Below are 23,519 nucleotides of genomic sequence, written 5' to 3' on the forward strand. Positions count from 1 at the left end.
GATCAGAGTCGCCCTGAAGCGAAGGTTACCACATTGATCCACCCCATTTAAAAGTGAGCCAGCCACTAGAAGTTCAAAATCCTGACAGAAATACATGCACTAAGTCTCATTTTAACATAGCTCCCCTCCGCCTCCACTTCCTGTCCCACTATTAGGCCTTTACCCATTAACTCTGATTACGACCCCCCAGTCGCCTGTAATTGAGCATTTTGCACTCTTTGGTCTCAGCGATCTGGGCGTCTCTCTGTGGTTTGGTTGTGCTGTTATCAACCTCCTGTGTTGCCTCTTTCACATCCAGCCCCGCTGTCATCGGCAAACACAGCAGCTTCATTTTTTCAAAGACAAGAAAATTGCAGGATACTCACGAGACAAATCAAGTAGTTCCAAGTATATAATGTCTGTGACTGTGTCCCGAATGTTCATAGACGGTGTGTGCACATCCAAGCAATGTGATATTGTTTGTTGGATAGTGGCTGTCAAAATCTGCTTTTATTTTGCTTGGATAAGCTCAGATGTTGCAGTGTGTGTGTGTGTGTGAGAGTATTTTTGGATCGCTGCGTATAATCTCAATAGGTTTGTTAGCTTTAAAGCAAAATCTGATGCACTCAAGCGGTGCTAAGGGCAGGTGCAACCGCAGTCATTATGCAAATGTCTGCTTTGTGTGTTGTTGTACTGTCAAAACAAACACAAACACACACACACACACAGGTCCTGAGAGTTTAGTTGGCAGCTGGGGTGGAGGAGTGTGAGAGCCCACTTTTACTGCACTTGATTTCATTGCTTTCAAACCCCCAAAGCTGCTGCCAATTACCTCCACTTAACTTAACCTCTGTCTCTAAACGAATAAAGATGGAAATAAGCTCCATCAGTGGAATAAAGGAATAAATGTAGCACTCTCACCTCACTCTGACGCTAGCTGATTATTATGCTGGCTAACCAGGCCGGAGTGAGAAAACCTGTTTTTACAACTGTCACATCCTCGTTAAACGGACCCCCATCGTCAGGTCAGTCCTTTGCCACCCAGTCAGTCAGGCTTCTGTGTGTGTGTTTGTTTGTGTTTGTTTGTGTGTGTGTGTGTGTGTAGGTGTGTGTGTGTGTGTGTGTGTGTGTGTGTGTGTGTGTTCACCCTAGAGTGAGGGTGTTGAGTTGACACTGAGCTGTTAAAACCACACAGGATGCCACGTTCACGCAGAGGCACACAAACACACACACACACACACACACACACACACACACACACACACACACACACACACACACACAGGGAGTCTCATCCAAGCATCCCATGTTAAAGCAGCATCTTCTGAAATGTACTAGATTTCACCTGCTAGGGCCTGGGAAATTAAACAAGGGAGGTTTTATCAGCCCAACGTCATCATCCTCATTTCATTCAATGCTATTAAAACCAGGTGATGGATTAAGTTACTTAATTTACCTCTGATAATATGTACCAATGTTTGGAAGTTAAGCATAATTTAAAGGGACTATTTAATTGGTAAAAAGTAGTTTACAAAAAAATGGCAGCATGTTCTCTCAAAGAATAATGGAATTTTCAAATGCTGTAATCGCCACAAATTAAATTCCTTTCACTTCCATTGTAGGAGAATTTAAGTGACAGATATCACTAAACCTGCACATATATAAACAACATTTTCTGCATGGTTTAAATGAGGTAATTTGGATAAACTGACCCTTTAAATCACAATGTCTCCAGGCCCCTAGCAAACGAAGTTTTGGACACTTTATACCTATATTCACATTAGAAATATATTGATAATCCATAACATATGTATTCACAAATACATGGATAAGCCATGCAGTGCCTTAGGCTACACTTCTGGATATTGAGAAAGAAAGAGTGGAAAGAGACTGGGTTTGTAGGTATTTAAAAGGGACATATCATGCTTATTTTTAGGTTCATACTTGTATTTTTGGTTTCTAATAAAACATGTTTAAATGCTTTAATGTTCAAAAACCATATCTTTTATATACTGAATATACCTGTGTTCACCCTCCCTCTGAAACGCTCCGTTTAAGCATCTGTCTCTTTAAGTCCTCCTCCAGAAAAAGCCCAGTCTGATGAGCCTGCATGTGACATTGGAAGGGGAGTCTCATCTGAATGGCTTGTTTTATTATAGGCACGAATATGTCACTCACACCCTGAAGCATAACCCGGTTTTATCATCTATTTTACTCAAACTGGGACCATAGTACTAAATGAACATCATGCTGTATTATAGAAGTCATAAAACAAGAGATTTAGACCATAAACTCATGTTTACTGAGGTAATAAATGAGGTGAGAAGTTTTCTATACAATCAGACTTTTTTTGCGACGAGTGAAGTTGCCTCCTGATGGCCATTTCAAAAGAATGCAAATTTAAGGCACTTTGCATTTGCTTCACCTTTCAGAACTGGAGGTTACCGCCTGGTTCATAGACACTTCAGATACCCAAATGTGCACAAGCACTGAAAATGTGGGTTATTTATGATATGTCTTTAATTGAGAGTTTTTTTTTATAATTCACCCTGTGTTGCACCTGCTTGCACACAATCGGTGTAGTTTTAGAGATCCCAGATTCAGACTGGTGGGTAGATGGTTGCTTCTTTGACGTAGATGAGTGTTTTGTAGATGGAGAAGCTTACGCGGGTGAGCAGGCTGATTCCCAAAATATGTTTTATTAATGATTCAATGTGCTGGTAAATGTTTGATCAAAGGGAGCGGTACTTTCTCTCTCTGTGTGTGTGTGTGTGTGTGTGTGTGTGTGTGTGTGTGTGTGTGTGTGTGTGTGTGTGTGTGTGTGTATGGTAGATACAGAGAAATCCCCCAACTGCGTCAGCTGGTCAGACGTCAGGTGATCACAACCACAGAGCAATCACAGATACTGTTTCTAAGCAACCAAATATACCAAACCTCAAATATTAATCAGAGGGCACAGACCTTTTATCAGCATCTATAAGACAGTTTGTCTTCCTCATGAAGGCTGTGGAGCCCTGGGCAGCAAAGACACTTGACTGAGTCGTGCGGTCCAATATTACAGCCCTGCAACAAAAGCTACCGCCGCAAAGCTCTCCATGAGACTTGTGATCACAAGATGCACGATAAGGTATTCGTGTTAATTTGTCCACCCTCTTGTACATACACAGACATACCGCGCTCGTTTGTTGCATAAGTAAGTCATCTGTTAGCAGTAACAGTTAGTCCATTCATAGCACTGTTTTGTTAATTATACAGGAAACTATTCCAGAAAGCTCAGCCTTGGGGAAAAAAACAACCTCTTTTTAAACTAAAATAAATTCTTCTGAACAAGCAAAAACAACAACAAATTGTATAATACAATTTTGTTGCAGTTCATCAGGGAAATGTTAAGCCAGAGGATTTTTTTAGTTTTTATTTATGAAAGCAGACCCTCAGCCTGAGGATAATTAGGAAAGTCTAAAACTAACATAACAGTATATACTAATGATAATATATTTCATGAGCAGATAATAATAAGATAAGAAAAATACAAACTGTGACCATAACTTGATTACATACATGAAAAAAGAAAACGAAATAGCAGAAGCAACAAGACAGAATATGCTGCCTGACGTTGACCTGTGTAATTTTTGCATCATGATGTGTGTATCATAGCTGCTGGTGCATCATCTTTTATCGATAAGGAGTGAAAAGCAGCACTTCCCTGAGGTGCTGAAACCTCTGCATACCTTTTTCAGTCAAGAGAGAGAGTTATTGAGGTATAGTTGTCCAAGTTCAGCAGGTGAGCTGGTAGCTGTAATCTGTGAAACCTCCCGAGAGTGTGAGGGTGTGTGTGGGCAGATACCCACACATTTAACCACACGGTCATACAGATACTGACGGCACGTTCATGTTACGTGATCAGAATCCACAAGACCCAGCAGTCAGAGAGTCAAATGGTGGAGAGCTTTCGGCAATGAAGCTGGTGTCGTCACACTAGAGGCAGACCGATAGAAGAGTTGCAGCATATCTAGCAAACATTGGGTTTTTCCTGAAATATCAGATATCAACTAATCATGTGACGGTGAGAAGGAGGTTCCTGCCTGATCACACCAGTTACGATCTGCACATCTGCACCTTAGGGCTTTTTAGTATACATTTGGCATTTATTAATTTACTCAATAATGCCTTTGGAAATTATCTCACCGTTTAAAGGTACAGGGAGTAGGATTTGGTGGCATGTAGCCACCTAAATACCCCTCCGCTCACTCCTTCCATTGTGAGGCCGCGGTGAGTCGCTGGCGTTAGCATGGTTTTACAGTCTGCGGCTCACGTTACCGCAGTTTCACAAGCGTGTCCGAGAACCACGGTAACGAAAAAAAACGGGAAAGGCTCTTGCTGGAGCCAGTGTTAGGTTTGTCCGTGCTGGGCTACTGTAGAAACATGGCGTTGCAACACACAACTTGTAATAAACCAGAATTATAATTTAAAGTCAGATGTGAATCTCAGTGCTTCAACTAGTATTGAATAGGTGTCGTGTGTGGTTACAGAACTGCTTAAAGGGACAGTTCAAAAAATACATTAAAAAAACAGCAATGTCTCTTTCTACAAATCATGACCCGGTTACTCAAGATAATCCACAGACCTTGTGGTGAGCAGTTTAATTCCTACATGAAACAACTTTGAGCCCCAACAGCTGAGTGCCATATAGTCCCATTGTATTGGAGAGAAGGCAGACACCTCTACGGCCGACATCTCCAAAACTAGGCAACTCACTCCAAAACAATCTACATTGATAAACTGCTCTACAGGTTAGAAGAAAAAATATTCTTGATATTGGGGTGAACTGTCCCTTTAACACTCAAAGTTGTTGCTTCTCAATAAAAGGTTTTGTGTCTCTTGATGCTCTTAATGCTTCCTCTGAGGAAGCATTAATTGACAAGAATTGCAATTCTATATTTAAATACAGAAAAGAATTGTTTAAGATCAGTTATCAGTAACATCGGTTTAGAAATATCGACCTTAGTATCAGTCTTCAAAGCTCAGTCAGGCATGTAACACTCTTGCTCACACTCCCTCCCTCCCTCTAGCTCTCCCTCTCTCTCTCTCTCTCTCTCTCGCTCTCTCTCTCTCTCTGTGTGTTTCACACACACACACACACACACACACACACACACACACACACACACACACACACACACACACACACACACACACACACACACACACACACACACTCGCAACAATAGCATCCCTGTGATGGGAAGAAGTGTTTGTTCAGAGGTTGTTGGCTGGCCAGACCGCCCCACGCTGCTGCCGGAGCAGAGCAGGAGGTGACGGCGGCCTGGATGGAGGTGTGAGGCCTGGCAGAGCACATCACACAGATCACAGGCAGGTAGGAGCTACCAGTGGTGTCCTTCAGTGCTTGATGCTGACTTCTCTCTGGGCTTGTTTAGAGGTATTTTTGTTCTGATGCGAGTATTCTCTTCAGTATTCTCTTGACTTTGTGGAGAACAGAAGATAAATGAGGCTTAAGAGTGCAGCCTTTGCAGAAAACTGCTCAGTGAGGCACGTTGTATTTCTGGGTTAACTTTGATGTTTTGTAGTGCAACTTTCTTCTTCCTGTTAAATATGATGTCAAATAAATACGACCTCAGCAAGCCTGCAACTAACAGTAGTTGTCATTGTTGATTAATGAATTGTTTTGTTAATTGGTTAAAACTTAATGATTGTTTTAGGTGCAATGATCGATAATTTATAAATCAAAAGAAATGTCATAAATCATGACAAAAGCCCAACATATATTGCATGAACCCAAACTGACATTTTCAATGTCAATGACATTGTTATTTAGTTCGAGCAAAATGTGTTCTATTTAAAGTGGTATTAAAGAAGAGAAAGAATATCTTTGTATTTGACAAGTTGTAAATGGTAAATTATTGTCATCTTTACTCGATAGTGACTTTGTGGAACATTAAGCCAATTTAATTAGTTTTTCTTTCGTCAGGTATGGTTTAAAAAGAGAAAAATGGCAGTGTAGAGAGGCGAGAGAGAGGAGGGATGACATACAACAAAGCTGGATTCAAAATGGAAATGTTGTAATTTGGCTACTACAGCGTCTTAAACCTCAAGGCCAGACTCCTCACAGTGATTTGACTTTTACAGTAACCTATATCGTGATATACAACAGATTTCTTAAGCGACAGATCATAGATCCATAGATTTAAAACACAGGTTCTGTACAGTGTCTGTTGGCAGATTGTTGAGTTAAATTGTGTTCCCCTGGCTTCTCTGAGATCTGGTCCCTGCATGTTTTAAATAGCAGGAGGTTTCAGTGCGTATACCCCCTGAGAGGCGGGGCTTGGGAGCATCTCAGCAGGGGCGGGCCTGGCATTTGTGATGGGGTATCTTATTAATGAAGCATGTTTTCTGCAGGCTGCTGCCATTTAAACTCCCAACTATACCAGGGAATTTGGGCCATTAGGGGAGTGGTTCAGTCACTCAAATGAAGTTTAGGCCTCTGGGTATGTCGATGGGGATACAGGGGTATTTCAGAAAGGTTTATTTTTAAAGTGTGTTGGTATTCAGAGAGAGTGCCACACTCTGCATTCCTACTGTTGCCATGTTTTCTGCTGTATCACCTTGAAGGGCAACATATGTCAGCCATTCTAACAGCTGTTTCTGGGGTGAGAGGTCACGGACATGACAGCAGGGGCAGCACTGCTGTTTCAACTCAATCCGCCAGCCTCTTCACACACTAACATGTAGCATATATGCAACTAAAATTGATATGGTAAAGGTGTAAGTATACATTTTGTCGTAGTGGATAGAGGTAATGGCATTTGAGTCTTAGATATATAGCTAATAGTAATGTGGTAGTGGGTTTAATTAATTGTATTGTGGTATATTATATTATGATAGTGTGGTAATAGGTTTAAATTATAGAAAATGTGGTTGTGGACATTTAGTAATCTGCTCGAGGGTGACTAATAGTAATACTTTAGTGGATGTCATCACTAAAATATGATAGTAACTAAAAGTAATGTGGTCGTGGCAGTGGTGGAAGAAGTCATCAGATCCTTTACTGAAGTAAAAGTAGGAATACTATGGTCTTGAAATACTCCATTACAAGTGAAAGTCCTGAATAAAAAATGTTGCTTAAGTGGAACTACAGAAGTATTATCAGCATGTACTTAACGTATCAAAAATAAAAGTACTTAAAATGCAGAATGGCTCTTATATTATTGTAGAAAATGATGCTATTCTGTTTTCATCACTATTGAACATGTGAGACCATTTTAATGTTGTGGTTTGTCAATGTGGAGCCAATTGTAGATACTTCTAGATTATTAGTGCAGTATTGCATCATACCATATATCATGTGTTTTTATATGTACAAAGTAATTATGTGTTGAATAAATGTTGGGTAAAAAGTGCTATTTTAAAAGTGCTATATTTTCTTTTGAGATGTATCGGAGTAGAGGAAATATGGTCTTTAATGTAGTTGCAGTTGCAACTAGCAACGGATCACAAAGCTCTCAGCTCATTGTTCGAGTCACTGCTCGGATCAGCAGTAAAAAAAGGGAGCAAATATAACTTATAGCGATGCCCCGATCACGCTTTTTTTCCGCCGATACCGACAGTTGAACATCGATGAGCCATAATGACAAATACGGATCTTTTTGTTGTTGTTTTGTTTTCCTATAGCACCTGATAAACCAGAAATTCAAAATATTATCTTTTTACTTTGCCTTTGTCATTTATTTGCATGAAAAACACACAAATCAAATGATTAGGAAATGAAAGATTGTATTTTTATTGATAAGTAGTCATTTTGGCATTAGTTTTAGTTATGTATTATAAGCTAGCTAGTGTGGGAGGTGTAGATGTGTGGAGCACCACAGAAGTAGTAACAATGGATTTAGAAACATCCGTCTATGTCTTGAATATCCGTATCTAACTCAGATGTTCACGTATTGTAATAGAGGCGAATGTAAATGAGTTTTTACTGCAGCTTCTCACCTCACAGTCAGATACTTCCTAACAGGAGAGTCACAGAGAGAGCTGTAGGTCAAGCTATATTTAGTCAGCGCATATTAAGTGTAATCATGCCATTAATCTTTAGTGAGCGGGACCCTCCCGGTTGCAGCCCACACCCGGCCTCCTTTACAGGCGACACAGTTCATATGTATTTTCGTTTAGAAACCACCTGGGGTGTTACAGCTCTATATCTGTACTCCCTTTGCTGTGAGATTATATTTAAGATGTTGTACTTTCAAAATGGGTTTGTTGTAAGTACATTGTGGCAGATTAGCTTCAGTGTGTTATAGACCTACTCCCACTGGTAATAAATGTCATGCAAAAAAAGATTTAGTGCCTCTTAAACCTTTGTGCATGCTGTAAAATGCTTTTAAATGTCCTTTTCAGTCTATTCTTGAGTAAATTGCCTAGCCTAGAGTACCAGGTTACAGGCAGAGCATCGTGCCATATTGATGTCTTTTGTGCTGTACCTGGTATGTTTGCTCATCGAAAACAACAGTTGGTAAACTTTGATCGCGCGTCATTAAGCCGCAGTGACTCTGCTTGATGAATAGTTTTATTTGGTTTACTTTGTGATTACGTGGGCCAGCCCAACAGATTTCGCTGTATAATGGGTCACATGGGCTCTAAACAAAGCCCGTCTGCCTATCAAATCCTCTCGCAGTCCGGTGACAGCTCAGCAGTCTGCTCAGGTTGCCATGGCTGCTGTCGCCGTGTCTGTATAGATGGTTTCGCCTCTCTTGGTGCTCGGCTGACACAAGTCTGCTTGGTTTGAATCGTGTTATGACTACGTCACCATGTGGCCAATATTGCATTGTTAGCTTAGCACAGCAAGGATGTGATCGAGTCAGTCACTATATATAAAGCATTCCTATCACTTTACAACACTGGTATGTTTTATGTCTGCCAAATTTGGTACCATTTGTTTTGCTTGATAGCTCAAAAACTAGTCAACAGATTTTGATTAAATCTGGTATTAACCACTATCCCTACAAATCTCTGTGTATGAGTCTTAAAATAAGATTTTAAGTGGAGGGGAGACACTACTGTTGACTAGGGTTTAACTAATAGGGTTTCATGGTGATATCTATCTTAGGAGACGCGTGCAAAAGACAGACCAGCATGCTTCCTCACATTATACAAATATGCAAATCGTAATGGAAATGTGCTGGGTGTGTTGTCTTACAGCCGTGTCTGTGTCTCTCTGTCCAGATTGAGAACATCGACGCCTGCCTCAGTTTCCTGGCAGCCAAAGGAGTCAACATCCAGGGACTGTCCTCAGAGGGTAAGGTGGACTCCTGCACTTCTGCTTTCACTGGAACCGGAGCGGTAGACCCAAACCAGACCAGGCCAAGCCAGGCCTGTGCTATGGAAAAAAAAGATAAAGAGCGAAGCATTTTTATTGGCAAGCTCATTTGCCTGGACACACTACATTAATGCCAGACAGTACACATTAAAACATGTAGGCTCAGCAGTGGCTAATGTACCAGAAAGACCACAATAATGCAGTCTTTACATGTAGCCTGCTTCACAAAAAGATGGATGTTGGCTGAAATGTTTACATCCTATTATTCACACCATGGAACAATGGTAGTAATGGTATTAACACTACTAGTGTTATCATTGAGTTCAACAGTGAATCAGTGGACTGCAATGTGCCCTAACAGCAAGAAAGACGTGGGGTCATTTCTCGGTTCAGAGTACACGTTCCCAAGTATTTTCTCGAGACTTGCAGTCCAAGAACATGCAAGTCAGATACATTAGAGAGCCAAAGCCAGCAGTAGACGGCCTATTACACTGTATTTGTTGTGTTTTCATGCTGCTGTTGAATACAGCTTTGTAAGAAAATACAAGTGTACTCGTTTCAACTCAAACTCTGTTCACTTAATTGCCTCAACACCAGATGAGGGTTGAAGGTGAATATGAGCGTTTAAGTCAAAAGTACAATTAGTTTTTTGGTCACTAACTCGTCAGCTTTGGAGTTCACTGCCAACTTAGCGTGCAGTGAGTATTAATGAGACTTTTTGTTACACTAAATAGGAGTAAGCGGGCGATAAATGAATATGTCATTATCATAATAAAACAACATTATTGAAAAGGCCATAACTGTAAAAGCATATTAGCTTTAGTTTCTTTGCACAGAACAGCACTACAGCTGTCATTTTGCACGGCTGAAGTGACTTATCTCTCCACAGCTTTCATCCTCCACTTTTGACTTTATTTATCTACCTTTTTCCTCCTTCTCCTAACCTGCTTTTTTTTCTTTTTAATATTCCACGTTGTCCTTCTCCCTGACCCACAGAGATTCGGAATGGTAATCTGAAAGCCATCCTCGGCCTCTTCTTCAGCTTGTCCCGCTACAAACAGCAGCAGCAGCACGCCCAGCGGCAGAAGTCCCAGCCCTCTCTCCCACTCAGCGCCCCGCCGCAGGGCACACACCCTCCATTGAGCCAGCAGAGCAGCGCCCCGGCCCAGCTCGGCCACTCTACGCATGGGACTCCCGCCCTTACAGCCCAGAAAGCAGCACAGGCCGAGATGCAGTCCAGGTGAGTCTCTGGCAACTGGAAACATAAGGAACGTAACCTTGAAACTGGGTGAATGGGTTTTGTCACCGTATTCTTCACTTTCTTGCCGTTTCTGCTGTTCTAATCCATCATTTTGTCATCTCTATCCTCTTGTTCACACCTCCTGTCATTTATAACTGTAAATCTGACCTCTCTGTCTCTGTCCTCTTCCATATCTCTCTTTTTCTTTTCCTCTAGGGATGGCTCTCAGAGTAAACTGCTCAAGTTTTCCCTTGGTCAGAAAAAGACCTCTAGGTCAGCTTCTTCTGCCTTTCTTTTTTTTTTTTACTCCTCCCTCTCTTTCCTGCTCCTCCACACCTTCTGTCCCATCTCTTACTGGAAATAGGAAGGTAGAAATTGCCCCTAATCAAGGATAATGTCTCTTTCGTACTGCAATGAGTTTCACGTTGTTTCTTTGTCTGTGATTAAGGGCAATCTCTACCACAAGCACTATCTAATATGCATGAGTGGTAGTGTTTAGCAGATAGGAACTAAACCTCCAGGCTGCGTTTTCGGACAGCCCTGTCTGTCTGGCAGCGCGCCTCATTTGCCAAGCCTGCTAAATGGGCCGTGAAAGACCTTTAGATAACCCTTAAGTAAGTGTGTGTGTGTGTGTGTGTGTGTGTGTGTGTGTGTGTGTGTGTGTGTGTGTGTGTGTGTTTACTTGACAAGCACATCCCCCATGTAATGTGACATTAATAATTAACGCAGAGAGAATCTGTGGCTGGTATGTGCCTCTATAAAATGTGTCGTTTAAATTTTAGCTTCCGTCTGCGTTCACATTTGCATCTTTTTCAGCATGCAGTTTTGGTATTATGTGATGATGCACCTTGAAATTGGATTTAAGATGTGGTTTTGCATGCTGCCCATCCCAGATTTTGTTTGCATTGCACCTGCCCCACACCTGCTCCTCTCCAAAGCAATGCAATGGCTCCACCTTCTGGTCAGTCTGTGTAACTACAATATGAAGAGCTGAGATTCTCCTGGTGCTCACCACCTACAAGAACCATCTGGCTTTTCCAACATGTTTTCTTTTAAAGGCCCCCACCCAAAAAAAATCATATATCCCCAAATTTTGCTGCGTTTAAAAAATTACCTTACTTTCACTGTCAGTAAATGTAACTTTTAATCCATTTTAAAGAGCTGAAAGGTTTATATAAATTGTTATTGTTGGCAAGGCTTGTTTTATTCGTCATTTTTCACATGGACAGACTTCAAATTATCAACAAAGTTATTGTTTTTTTATTAAAAAACATACAAAATACATGCCTTGAATAACTAAATCAGTTTCTGAGATTATGTGCACCAGAATTGCACAAAGATAGTAATCGGAGATTCCTTGCACGTCAGAATAATTCAGTCAGATGCTGAAAGAATCAAATGGAGCTTGCAGAACACATAACACAGAACACCGGCTGGTAAGCCCCAGCCTTTTCTTTCCCTTTTTTCTTTTGCACTTTTTCCTGTATTTGACTTTAGAGAATATTTGACTTCTCTAATTTGACTTTAGAGAATATAAATTGACAGGCAACTCTTGTAGAGATGCGTTCATGTTAGTTTTGACTCATTGTCATTTTTTTTTTACATATATCCATTACATAGATCATTTCTTTTATACACGGCCATATCCAAAGGGGGAAGGCAGTAGACTGACTGGCCCTGCCATAATTCAAAGCCAAATGATCTTAGGCAGCTCTTGACTAAATAATGTGCTAAAACCCATTACCTTGCAATGGCCAGATAAATAAGGGCCAGTTTAAGTGAATGGCATGCCGGAAATGAGAATTTTTACAATGTATACAAGAGCTGAGAGAGAGAGCTGTAATCTGCTTATCAGCATCTGCCTCACAGTCCCAGGTTGATGATGATGATGTCGCCGGCCTGTGAATTAGCATTTCATTAGCCGTCTGTGTGCCACGGCCTGGTCAGATTACAGCTCGGCTCACGGACCTCACCAAAGGCAGCAGATCGACGCACAATATGGAATCAAGGTGTCATAAATTTCACCAAGGCTTATCCATGGCCAGTATTTCCTGTCTAATCCATGTGGGGAAATAAAGGAGCAGGACGTGTAATCTGAGGCTGTTGAGCTCACACCTCCCCTGGGACCCGTCGGCCCGTCCAACGCACTCGGAAACGTCCACGCTGCCGTGAGCTCATCTGTCTCCATTAGATTACTGTAGGTGCACATAGGAAGGCGGAGCCAAGCAGAGGTGCAAGATAAACCAAATAATAGCTGAGTTTACATTTATTGAACTTGTGTGTATCTTCTAAGCCAAGCCACAGACTTTCAAACTAAATATGAGCCAGACATAAGAATGTATCTAAAGAGTCTAAATTAGCGAAAAGCATAAAGAAAGTTGGCAAAGATCCAGGCAGCAGGCTGATTGTTTAGTTTAGTCATCGATTTGAGGTAGACTCGACCTTGCAGCCCAACCAGGGCTCAAGAGGTGAACTCTTCCCCTCGGAAATCAATAAAGGTAAAAAAAAAATGTTTATATAGTGAATTAAGTACATTAACTTCCTCGGGCATCGACTGAGGTCACAAGCTGCAAATTCACAACTTGGAAAACAAGTGATGAATAAACATGCCCATTATTTCTGGCAGGCTGCTCATATCCTTTAAACGGATCATAAATATTAATAACTTAATGAGAAGAAACAATTGTGACTTAGTGCTTAGACAAACAACAGCCATTGACATTAGTTCTTCATCAGCAGTTGCCTCTGCCTGAAATATACGATGTTATAGCAGGTGTTAGCATCGTGTAGTACATTTTAGATGGCACATTGTGCTATAGGCTACAGTAACATGAGGAACACCCTTGTGCTGCTCTGCCCTGTACACTTACTGTAGAAAATCTTCACAGCCCCTGTCTTATCAGTTCTACTCAAGTGATAGCCTCCTGTTTGAATTCAGTAGGCTTTGTCCCAGCAAAGTGTGTTGTAAACCTGCAACTAAACAAATGTGTTCCTTCACTGTGTAAGGCTTTATATCGAAAACATTCTTTCTACATTGCTTCTCTCTTTGCATCAGACTTCCTGGCCCCTCAGCGAGGGTGTCCACTGCCGGCGGTGACATCCCTCCCAGAGGCTCGGCCAGTGCTGCTGGGAACAGACGCAGCCAGGGCTTCAGTGACAAGACCAAAGCCAACTCACACCTGAACAAAGGTAAGGACGTGAGAGAAGAGAAACCTCGCAGATTTAAGGTGAATTGTGAATCTACTCCTCTGGGTGCCTTTGGTTAGTAGAAAGTGCAAGTTTGCTTATTGCATTTAGACCAAGAGAAAGTATGAAACACCGGGCCAGAAAGTAATGCTCAGCATGCGATGCTGCATCAAAACATACTGTGTCCTTTCAAGAGCAAACTACTCCTTTTGATGTTTCAGGTCAATTCAGTTAACGAAAGAGCGTTTTGTTCTCAGTTCGTATAACAAGCATTCAGTTGTTGCAGCTCAGTGACTGTTCTGTACAATGTAAGTAAGGAAAAATGTCTGCCTTTGGACCTGTGTTTTGTTACTGTTTTAAGGTGAGGTGACGAGCTGTGATTTATTGGATAATATGACCTCCATTCGACGGCTGTGCTCAGACTGTTTATCCTCACAGGGTGAGAGGGTTACTGTCGGTGTGGACAGATCCCATCTGAACCGTTTACAGCATTTAGCTTGTGTTTTTGAGTTTTAGATTTTGCTTAAAGATGGCATCAAACATTAATTCATCGTTGTTTTTGTCTTCAGTTACTTGTGAGACTTTGTTGTAGTTAGTACAAACCAAAGAGATTCATTGTGATCATGTCACTTTAAATTTCTTCATTTCTTTACTATTTCATTGTTTTCTTTGTGTTTACCAATAATGATAAGGGAATGTTTCACTCTGCTGCCACTAGAAATTCTGAAACCTTTAGTGTTGAGGAACAGCGCCCTCTTCCTGTTGTGTGAAATAGGAATCATAGGAAATGGGGAAGGGGACATTGGCTTCCCCATTTCTTACCTTGTGCGCCCGTGGTCCAATTTGCTGTCACAGTGGTGGGATTCCATCAAAGATGGTCTTTGTTTCTGAGGAATTGTGTTTTTCTGTCAGTTTGGTACCCATGAGGCTTGTACCTTAAACTTATAAAGACTCAACCAGATATTTTATAACACTATTTAACATCTTTTGTCCTGATGATTCAACCAGGAGAGTTTCATTTTCAGTTGGAGACAGAAATGTACTCTCACACGTTTATTTTAAACTCCTCTGACCCAGTTTAACTTGTGCTGCCCAGTGTTTGAGTTCTGTAGGATTGAAACTTGTGAGTGTGTTTGGCAGTATATTCAGTTAGAGCGGTGTTGTCACAACTCAGAAGGCCAAGGCTTTATATAGACTGTTAGTGTTCACAGTCTAAACTCATTACCCTGCATTAGACAAAGAATTCTGACCGCGGAGAGAGAGAGAGAGAGAGAGAGAGAGAGAGAGAGAGAGAGAGGGAGAGAGCGAGAAAATCAGTTGTCCGTGTTTAAAGACAAATTGACAAAATAACTGCGAACACTGTGAACAGCACTATGGGACACTTATTCTGATGTGTGGCTCCATTGATGGGGCAGTTTCAAGGGGACAGTGTTGTGTTTCTGTGTGTTTGTGCATAATATGTGTGGGTTTATGAACAGTAGTCGTGTTAAAGGAATAGTACGACATTTTGGGAAGTTGACTTTCTGGCTGAGAGCGAGATGGGTTGATCGAAACTACTCTCATGTCTGTGTGCTAGCCACTAGTTAGCTAAGCTTAGCATAAAAACTGGGAACAACGCGTTGTATTTTGTTTGTTTGATCCATACAAAAATGAAAAATAAAGTACAGGTTGCACCGGACGGCTGTACGCTTGTATTTTTATGGCCCGGCCAGTGACCTCCTTGAGCCTGTCACCTTGTGGTTGCCAGGCTGCTTTGTGCTAAATTAAACTTACTGGCTGCCAGCTGTAGATTCAGATTGATGGCACAGAAATGAGATTGTGATATCAATCGTATAAATCTAACCCTGGCTTTAAATCAAATAAGCAAATTTTCCCGGAAGCTGAAGGGCTCCTTTAAGGGTGCTCAATACATAAGTCAGAGCATATATATTGCCTCTACATGGCTCTGAAACATGGCGGCGGCTGAGCCAGCAGCTAGCAGCTAACGATGCTAGCAGCACTAACAATGCAAATAACGACAACAGTGCTAACAGAGCTAACAGTGTTTGTTTACCCAAAGGGAAACCAGAGGGTGGGCGACAGAGTTGTCAGCTGTAACGACCACATGAGCTCGTCACTTGGGCACATTCTCATGCACTACAAGACACATGCGGCCGGTCTGGCTATGTAAACAAAGCACAGAGGAGCTCACACAGAGGATTACAACACACACGGAGATAGAGGGACTTTATTCATTGCAAATAGTTATTGCTGCAATATTAATGCTTTGAATATTGTGTAGAGAACTTTTAATATTAAAGTCATAGTGGTACGTGTAGCAGTAGTAGCAGTAGTATGTGATAGCAGCAGTAGTAGTGGCATTAATGTTAGGAGGTGTCACTTGCGCTTCTCACCAGGCGAGTGCGTGACTAGTGAGTCAGAAAGGATCAAAGCTCATCTAGAAATCAGATCAACTTTGTTAAAAAAATGAGATGGTAAATGTACCATACCATACCATGTGTGTGTGAGTGACTGTGTATGTGTGTGTTTATATGTTTGTGTGTTTGGGAGCAGCAGACCATATGATTGGCAGCAGGAAGTACGACAATCTCTTGTCGACACCCCCTCTTTCTTGCCTTGTTGTTGACATGCTGCCAAGTCCCTCCCCCCTGCCATACCACCCTCCTCCTCCTCCTCCTCCTCCTCCTACACTCTCTGAATGGCCGGCCATGGTTTGGGACTCTCCTCTCCTCTCCTCTCCTGTCCATCTCCCCCTATATTTTCCATCTTTCTCTGTTCCTTCTGGACGTCTGCAGCACCTATGAGGTTTGTCAGCTCGCACTTGTAGAATGTCTCGAGCTAGTTCTGCAGCTTATAGTTTCAGATGTAGACTTTGAGCTTTGCATTGAAACTTTAAAAGTATTGCAGCAGATTTAGTCAGTGTTGTTGTTATAGATCCTGGAATTTTCTGCATGTTTGCTGCTACAGAAAGCTGCTTTTTTTCTGTCAGAGGATGTCAAGTCAGTTGACCTGAACTCTTTGTGAAGAATTAGGTTAAAGTAATGAGGTTGAAAAGATATTGATCAGCTAGTAATCAACTTCTTGCTACAGTGGTGTACAACTGACAGTGTCAGTCTAGTATTCCAGTTTAGTTTTTGCCTCAAAAATGCATGTTGTGCACTTATCTGCTACACATTATATAATCACACATGCATGTTGTGAGACGGTGTTGCTGCAGGTTCAGATGGTCCGAGAGGCACCTGCAGCTTCTATTGTGAGGCCAGATCTGCTCTGTGTCAATGGCCCTGACACCAGAATGGAGTCGCGTTACTGCACGGCTGTACAGCAAAGAAACAGACCTGAATCTTCTCTTCTGCTCTGCGTTAACACAAGGTGACAGCGTCTGGGTGTCCACCAAGTGACACAGAGCAGAGCGAGCAGGGGGGGAGGCACCTGTGGCTGGGTGTTCGTGTATGTGCACGCTTTCTGCTGTCCATGTGTTTCTGTGTGCGTTTGTGTGTCTGTATGGCCGGTGCCCTTGCTGAATGAATAGCCTTCTGATGAGCCGTAGCGTCACTGTTTGAGTGTATTCATGTGGAGAAACTTTAAAAAGTGTCAGTCTCCGCACAAAAGCCGGCTGTCCCTCTCACTTTTTGGAGCACAATGACTGAGGAGGGGGAGAGAGCGAGAGAGTGAAGGCTTCTGAAATCAGAACGTGATGAGTAAGCATACACCTGCAGCCTCAAACTTTGTGCCAGTCTGATGTAGTGTGTGTAGATTTTGCAAATGAAATGCCTATGAAGGTGTCAGGTAATGAAATAAACCCGACCAATGAGGGAGAAATCCTCTCTGCACCTTCGGTTTGAAATCAAAAGCACGCTTTCAGTCTTGTCATATGAGAGTGACTTGTATATAAGAAGGGCATTTTCAGGTCAGGCAATGTTGGTCCCTGACCAGCTGACAAGGTTAAGCTCAATGTCTTGTGACCATGACAGGGGTTGGAGTGCTTGTGGTGTCTAAACGGTGTCAGCCGACGCTACATCTAATGCATTTACTGCTCGTCTTCTTATGTGCAAGTGGTCACACTGAATTGTATTTGCTCTGGTAACCGGTCCCGGCGGTTAAAACGTTTGAAGTCGCTGAGCAGAGCAAACATCCCCCTCTCTCCTAAACTTGACATGCATGCACAGACATGTGAACATACACACACACACACACACACACACACACACACATACAAACACAGAGAAGAGTGTTGACACTTGTGTGGAATTACATGGTTTTCCTCGGCTGTAGACGGGCATTAACACAAAGGAGCACTTGCACAGACACACGAGTGTGACGATCCATGAAACGAGTTTCGGGTCCACTTCGGCTCATTTCCCAAAATGCCTTGATGTTATCAGGAGGCTCTGTAAAGGAGTAGGCAGAGCCTGAGACAGCTTCAGAGAGGGTGAGACAGGTTTTTATGGCACACAGGAAGTGGAGTGGTGGTCTGTGATCCTTTCCCCTTTGGGCACTCCACCACTGTCATTTTCTGCTCTCGATTTTATTCTGTAATGACTGCTATAATTAAGCAGTTGAGGAGTAAACACTGAAATTCTTTCAACATGTTGCCTCAAGCAGACAGCTCGACCAGCACTGTGAAAGAGGGGCAATTTGCAGATTAATTCCAGGATTTTGGCCCAAGGCTGCACAGGGCGGGTCATTAGGTCAATGTCCCATTCTTTGGTCACGTTAAGACTCTTATTTCTGTTTATTTCTGAAGAAAAAGTGCTTCCTCGAGTACATTTTGTGCTGATGTTTAAAAGCCTGTTTCTCAAAATGCAGCTGGAAAAAAGAGCCATAGTGACAATTTGTGATCAGAATATTTACGAGAGATTTTTTATCATTTGATTGTGGTTGTTGTCATACATTGTGATGGTGTTTTTTTTTTTTTTATCTTAAAATGTAAACTTGAGCTTACGCTTGCTTAAAAAGAAGATGCATTAAGCACTTTGTTTCCCCCAGGCTCAATTAGAAAACAGCAGAAAGGTGTGCACCTTAATCTGACTTTGGCATTTCAGTTTATTTGTGACGGACCAAAGTGTTGAACCATGTCCGGAAACCTCGGTCGGGTTTATGATGCAACAGGGTCCAGGTCCATCCGTCTAGTGTCACTTCTGACCCAACACGTTGAAGATTGACCACTTGCCCTCACCCGTAGCAACCCAACTGGAGCGTGTCAGTCCCGGTCACTGGGTGCAGTCATGACAATGACCAGCTGTCCCTGTAGGGTCCAGGGCCTCTCCATGTCCTGCCTTTCTTCTTCTGTTCCTTTCTGACCCCAAAAAAATCCAAGCTCACCCCATTCACGGACAGCACAGACCGTCCTGCTGGCCCACATCAAAGCTTCACTCATCCCAAACCTGCAGTCCCCTTATTCTCTCTGCTGCCTGCTCCGTAATCCCGCTCTCATTCAGCCGCCTCCAATAGGACGCCAGCTATTAGCAGCCTGACCCATTTTTCCGATTGCTAACTGCTAGCACGGCTAATTGGGCTCTAATCACTTCTTAATGGCTGCATTGTTTCAGGCTGCTCTCACTAAATGCTAAACAGAGGGAGAAGGGAGAGCCAGCGAGCGAGTGCCTATTTCCAATTAGGACATGAAAGGTGCTGTAAAAATTAAATAAAGTGAGAAAGGGGTAAACAAGCGGGTTTAGTGTTTAATATTCTGCATAAATGGGGACTTTATGAGAACACATGAATAACATATGAATCTGGAATTAATGTAGCTGGTGTGAATTAAAGGGAACTTAACTCATAACCAAATGAGCACCGTGAGAGTTTATTACTTTACTATTTTGTCAATAACATAGAATATTACTTTTAATATCATTTTCTATTTTAGTGCACTCATTTTACGAAGTTTATCTTACTGTTATTGTTATTCTATTTGACACTAGTGGTAGTACTTTTTATACAGTTTATATTTAATACTCTGTTGTTATTATATGTTGTTTTTTTACTGTATTGTTTTTTTTATTCCTATGTTGGCATTCTATCTTATCTTATTCATCTTGGTTGAAGAATTCTAAAGTCAACAATTGAGTATCATTTGTCTTTATGCTAATGCTTACCTGCCTACTTCTCTGAGCGCAGTGCAGACCAGCAGGTGTGTTAGCCAGTGGGGCACGCTCACATGCATAAACATGCATGAACATGCACCACGCGCCTTTTAGTGCAATTTAGGACTACAACACACACACATCGACTTCATTCTATACTCATGTAGACATTACTGCACTCCATCTTTACATAGCAAATATTTGTTTGTTTAAAATGAAAATGCCTTTTACCCCTTTGGATCCCATCCCTTGTCATATTGTGCACCTATTTATCAATATATGCAAAAAAAGATTTTTCTGTCATCTTGTCATCCTGTAAATAAAGGAGCTTTATTTTTGCAGTGTATATGGAACTTAAATTTCCATAGGTCCAAGGTGACTACAGTTGTATGAGACGGCACAACACAGCAGCAGCAGTGACTTGAAATAAATATAAGTCTCTGTGTGTGTGTGTGGGGGGGGGGGCAGGGTGTTGTAATGGAACTGTTGTGATTAATTCCTCCCAGTGCTCCCTGCACAGGCCCTCTCTCTCACTGGCCGTTGGTGTTTGAATATTCAAATATTACTGGTCTGAAGTCTGTGCTGCTAGTAGCACCCCTCTGCATTCACACCGACAACCTCAGCAGCTCAGGATACTGTAGTTTTCTTAGTAAGAGCAGTGACTTACGCCAGGATTTTCAGCTCTTCTCTCGCTCCTTCAGCTCTTGGTAAGTTTGCCCGTTGAGATGCTGCTGAGTCACTTAGTTTTTGGGCTCATAGATTGAAACTGTGGTTTACAGGAGCATGTTTGCACTGCAAAAAAAAGCTTTGTATTTCTATTTTATTCACGTCCAAGTTAAACTGTACTGTTTTAGACCGTTTATGAATCTAATTTACAAGGTACTGAGTACATGTAACCAGATGTAGCCAGACAATGTTTCTTTGTAAAGCAGAGGGACGCTGACCAAAAGCAGTCCATATAAGTCCAAGCCTTATAAGTGCAGCAGCACTGCTTCTTGACTTGGCCTGCTTGGCAGGACTTTAAAGCACTTGAGCCTGCTGCTCATTGTTTTTATAAACAGTTTGTGATGGGCTCCTCTCATTGTTAGTGCTAAAGGGTTTTTAACAGTTTTGGTGGCTAGCCCGAAGGAAAGTAATGGCACGTTTGGCTGCATCAATGCAGGCCACCTCCAGGTCCTTATAAGGCCACTTTGTGTGGGGTCAGTCTAGCCTCAGCATCTCATATCTCTTCTCTCCCCCAGATCCTTCCTCTGCTCATCTTTTCCTCCTCAACTGTACCTCCCTATTTCATCTTTTAATCCTCTTTTCTGGTGCAGATTCCTCAGAGGGCATGACCTCACAGCCTTCGGTGATGACTGAGCATGCTCCGTCATCTGCAGTGACCGTCAGCTCCTCCACCAGCATCCCCGCCGCTACCTCCGCCCAGAACCCTCCCCCAACTTCGTTGTCCTCCACCTCCTCTTCCACGGCCATTCCCCAGCCCAACAGCAGCAGCAAGCCCTGGAGGAGCAAGTCGATAAGTTCTAAGCACATCTCCCCTTCTCCCTCCTCCACCAGCAGCCCCGCGTCTGCCATGCAGTCCGTCAAGCAGGAGAAGGACGCCTCCTGTAAGGCCGACGCTCCTCCAAAGGTTGTCGCTCAGAAGTCAATGCTGGAGAAGCTTAAGCTCTTCAACAGTAAAGGAAGCTCCAAATCGTCCTCATCCTCCAATGGAGCAGGGGCCCAGGCTGACAACGCCGCCCTAGCCAGGCAGCTCGGAGCCGGGCAGGTGGAGAGAGCCGAGGCTGGCTCCAACACCGAGCCCCTGGGGGAAGACGATGGCAACGTCCGGCCAGGGATGAACGGGACGGCCTACGGAGCAGCTCCCTCTGCAGGTACTACTGACCCTACAACCGCCAGCAGCCCCAAAATTGCCCTGAGGGGCATTGCCCAGCGCACTTTCAGCAGAGCTTTGACTGCCAAGAAGAGCTCTATCAAAAGCACAGAGAAAGACAAGGAGAAGGGGAAGGAGAAAGGGAAGGAGGTGGGGAAACACATCTCGGCCCCCGACCGGACAGAGCTCAGGGGGGATGAGCTAAAGGAGGAAGTAGCACCTGTTGCTGTAGACACGGACAGCTCAAACAAAAGGACCTCTAAAATCACCAGCTTCATTCCCAAGGGGGGTAAAGTGGCCAAAAAGGAGAGTTCCACCCCTGCACACAGCGGAATACCAAAGCCAGGAGGCAAAGCCCCGGGAGTCGGGGGGAAAGCTTCCTCAGTGAAGGAGACGGGGGAGAGGCCTCGGAGCATGCGGCTAGGAGGGGGTCTCGCCATGCACCGCGGCCCCCTGGACAGAGACAGGGACAGCAGACACTCCAGCTCTACCTCCAGCCTGGCCTCCACAGAGGGAAAGACCAGCGCCTCCCCCGTGGCAGGAGGAGGTTCTACACAGAGCACAGCCAGCAACACCATCAGCGTGCAGCTACCTCAGACTCAACAGCACCACAGCCACCCCAACACGGCCACCGTTGCACCTTTCATGTACAGGTGAGATCACACGGACTCGGACTGGGCCTGCCAATACATCCTCATCATTTTCATATTTGTATTTCTCAAACATATGAAATATTTTAAACAATTAAATTCAAATTTATGGGGGGAAAAAAACATTATTGACTAACACACGCTAGTCTCTGAGCGAACTGTTAGTTGCATTATGGGTAACATAGGCACCAGATTTTGACACGGGGGAAGAAAGTGTTGAATGGAAAATACAATATCTCTGGTTCTGCTGCATATTTTGATACTTTTTAAAAAAACTATGAGTCTGACGGTGTTTAAAGGAGTGCAATGCTAAATCTGTGAAGAACTCTTTTAAGAATAAATGAAGCTTTATTGATTGTGTTTCTACTATGAATAACTTGAAGCCGGGCTACAACACAGCGAGTAAGATCAGGCTTCATAAAACACTGATAAACAAAGTCAATAAACCATTGCACATCCTCCTCCGACTAAAAGTCATACACACAGCACATTTTCCAGAAGTGGTCAGGTTGAATTCTTCAGTGTCTACCATATTTGAATTTGGCAAATGTTGTGAGTGTATTTGTTCAGTCGTATACCTGATAACAGTTCTGTGTAAGCTGTTCTTGACTATCTACGCTTTTAAATAACTACAAATTGGTGTATAACCCCGTATATATCCGTAGTATGGTGTGTCTAGGATTAGTCAAAGTTTGTGAGAACTTTTTTAAGTCATCTCATATCTGACATTTGATTCTCTGACAGCATCTGAACGTACAAAATCTGTATCGAGCCATCTGTGAACTGTTAGCCAGGAATGTCACATCTGTGTATGCGGAGCGTATTGTCTGCATGTGTGTGTAAATATGTGTGGACGTCGTGTGCCTCTGACCTCTGCCCCGGTCCCAGTGTGATAAGGAAGGAGGTTCCTCTCGTTCTCGTTCTCCACGAGTCATTAGCCTCCCTGCGCTGTTGCCCTTTCTCCCTCTGTACATCCTGACCTGGAGCTAAGCAGCCCACCTCTCCAGAACTCCCCCATCATCAGTACTCAGAACCTTTGTTTTTTTGCTGTGTACCTGTCAGGTACCATTACCTGCAGCATTATAACGCCTCCACCTGTCAGAAAGAGTCTGTTTGACAGAATGTTAATACAACCGATATTAGGTCAGTTAACCAGAAGTTAAAGAAAAGTTTACATGCT

The 23,519-nt window shown here is 42.9% G+C and overlaps 1 protein-coding gene across 1 annotated transcript in view; it reads left to right on the forward strand.

The window, feature by feature from the left end:
• The window catches only part of nav2a (neuron navigator 2a), a gene marked incomplete at its 5' end in the record, with an annotated part of 107,419 nt that overhangs the window by 31,999 nt on the left and 51,901 nt on the right, over nucleotides 1-23,519 (forward strand). The window contains 5 exons of the mRNA XM_079158634.1: nucleotides 9,211-9,283; nucleotides 10,301-10,544; nucleotides 10,761-10,817; nucleotides 13,600-13,733; nucleotides 21,133-22,342. Of these exons, the coding sequence (XP_079014760.1) occupies nucleotides 9,211-9,283; nucleotides 10,301-10,544; nucleotides 10,761-10,817; nucleotides 13,600-13,733; nucleotides 21,133-22,342 (1,718 nt within the window). The remainder of the gene's footprint in view (nucleotides 1-9,210; nucleotides 9,284-10,300; nucleotides 10,545-10,760; nucleotides 10,818-13,599; nucleotides 13,734-21,132; nucleotides 22,343-23,519) is intronic.

The sequence above is a fragment of the Pholis gunnellus genome (genome assembly GCF_910591455.1).
Source record: "Pholis gunnellus genome assembly, chromosome: 1".
Classification (NCBI taxonomy): domain Eukaryota; kingdom Metazoa; phylum Chordata; class Actinopteri; order Perciformes; family Pholidae; genus Pholis; species Pholis gunnellus.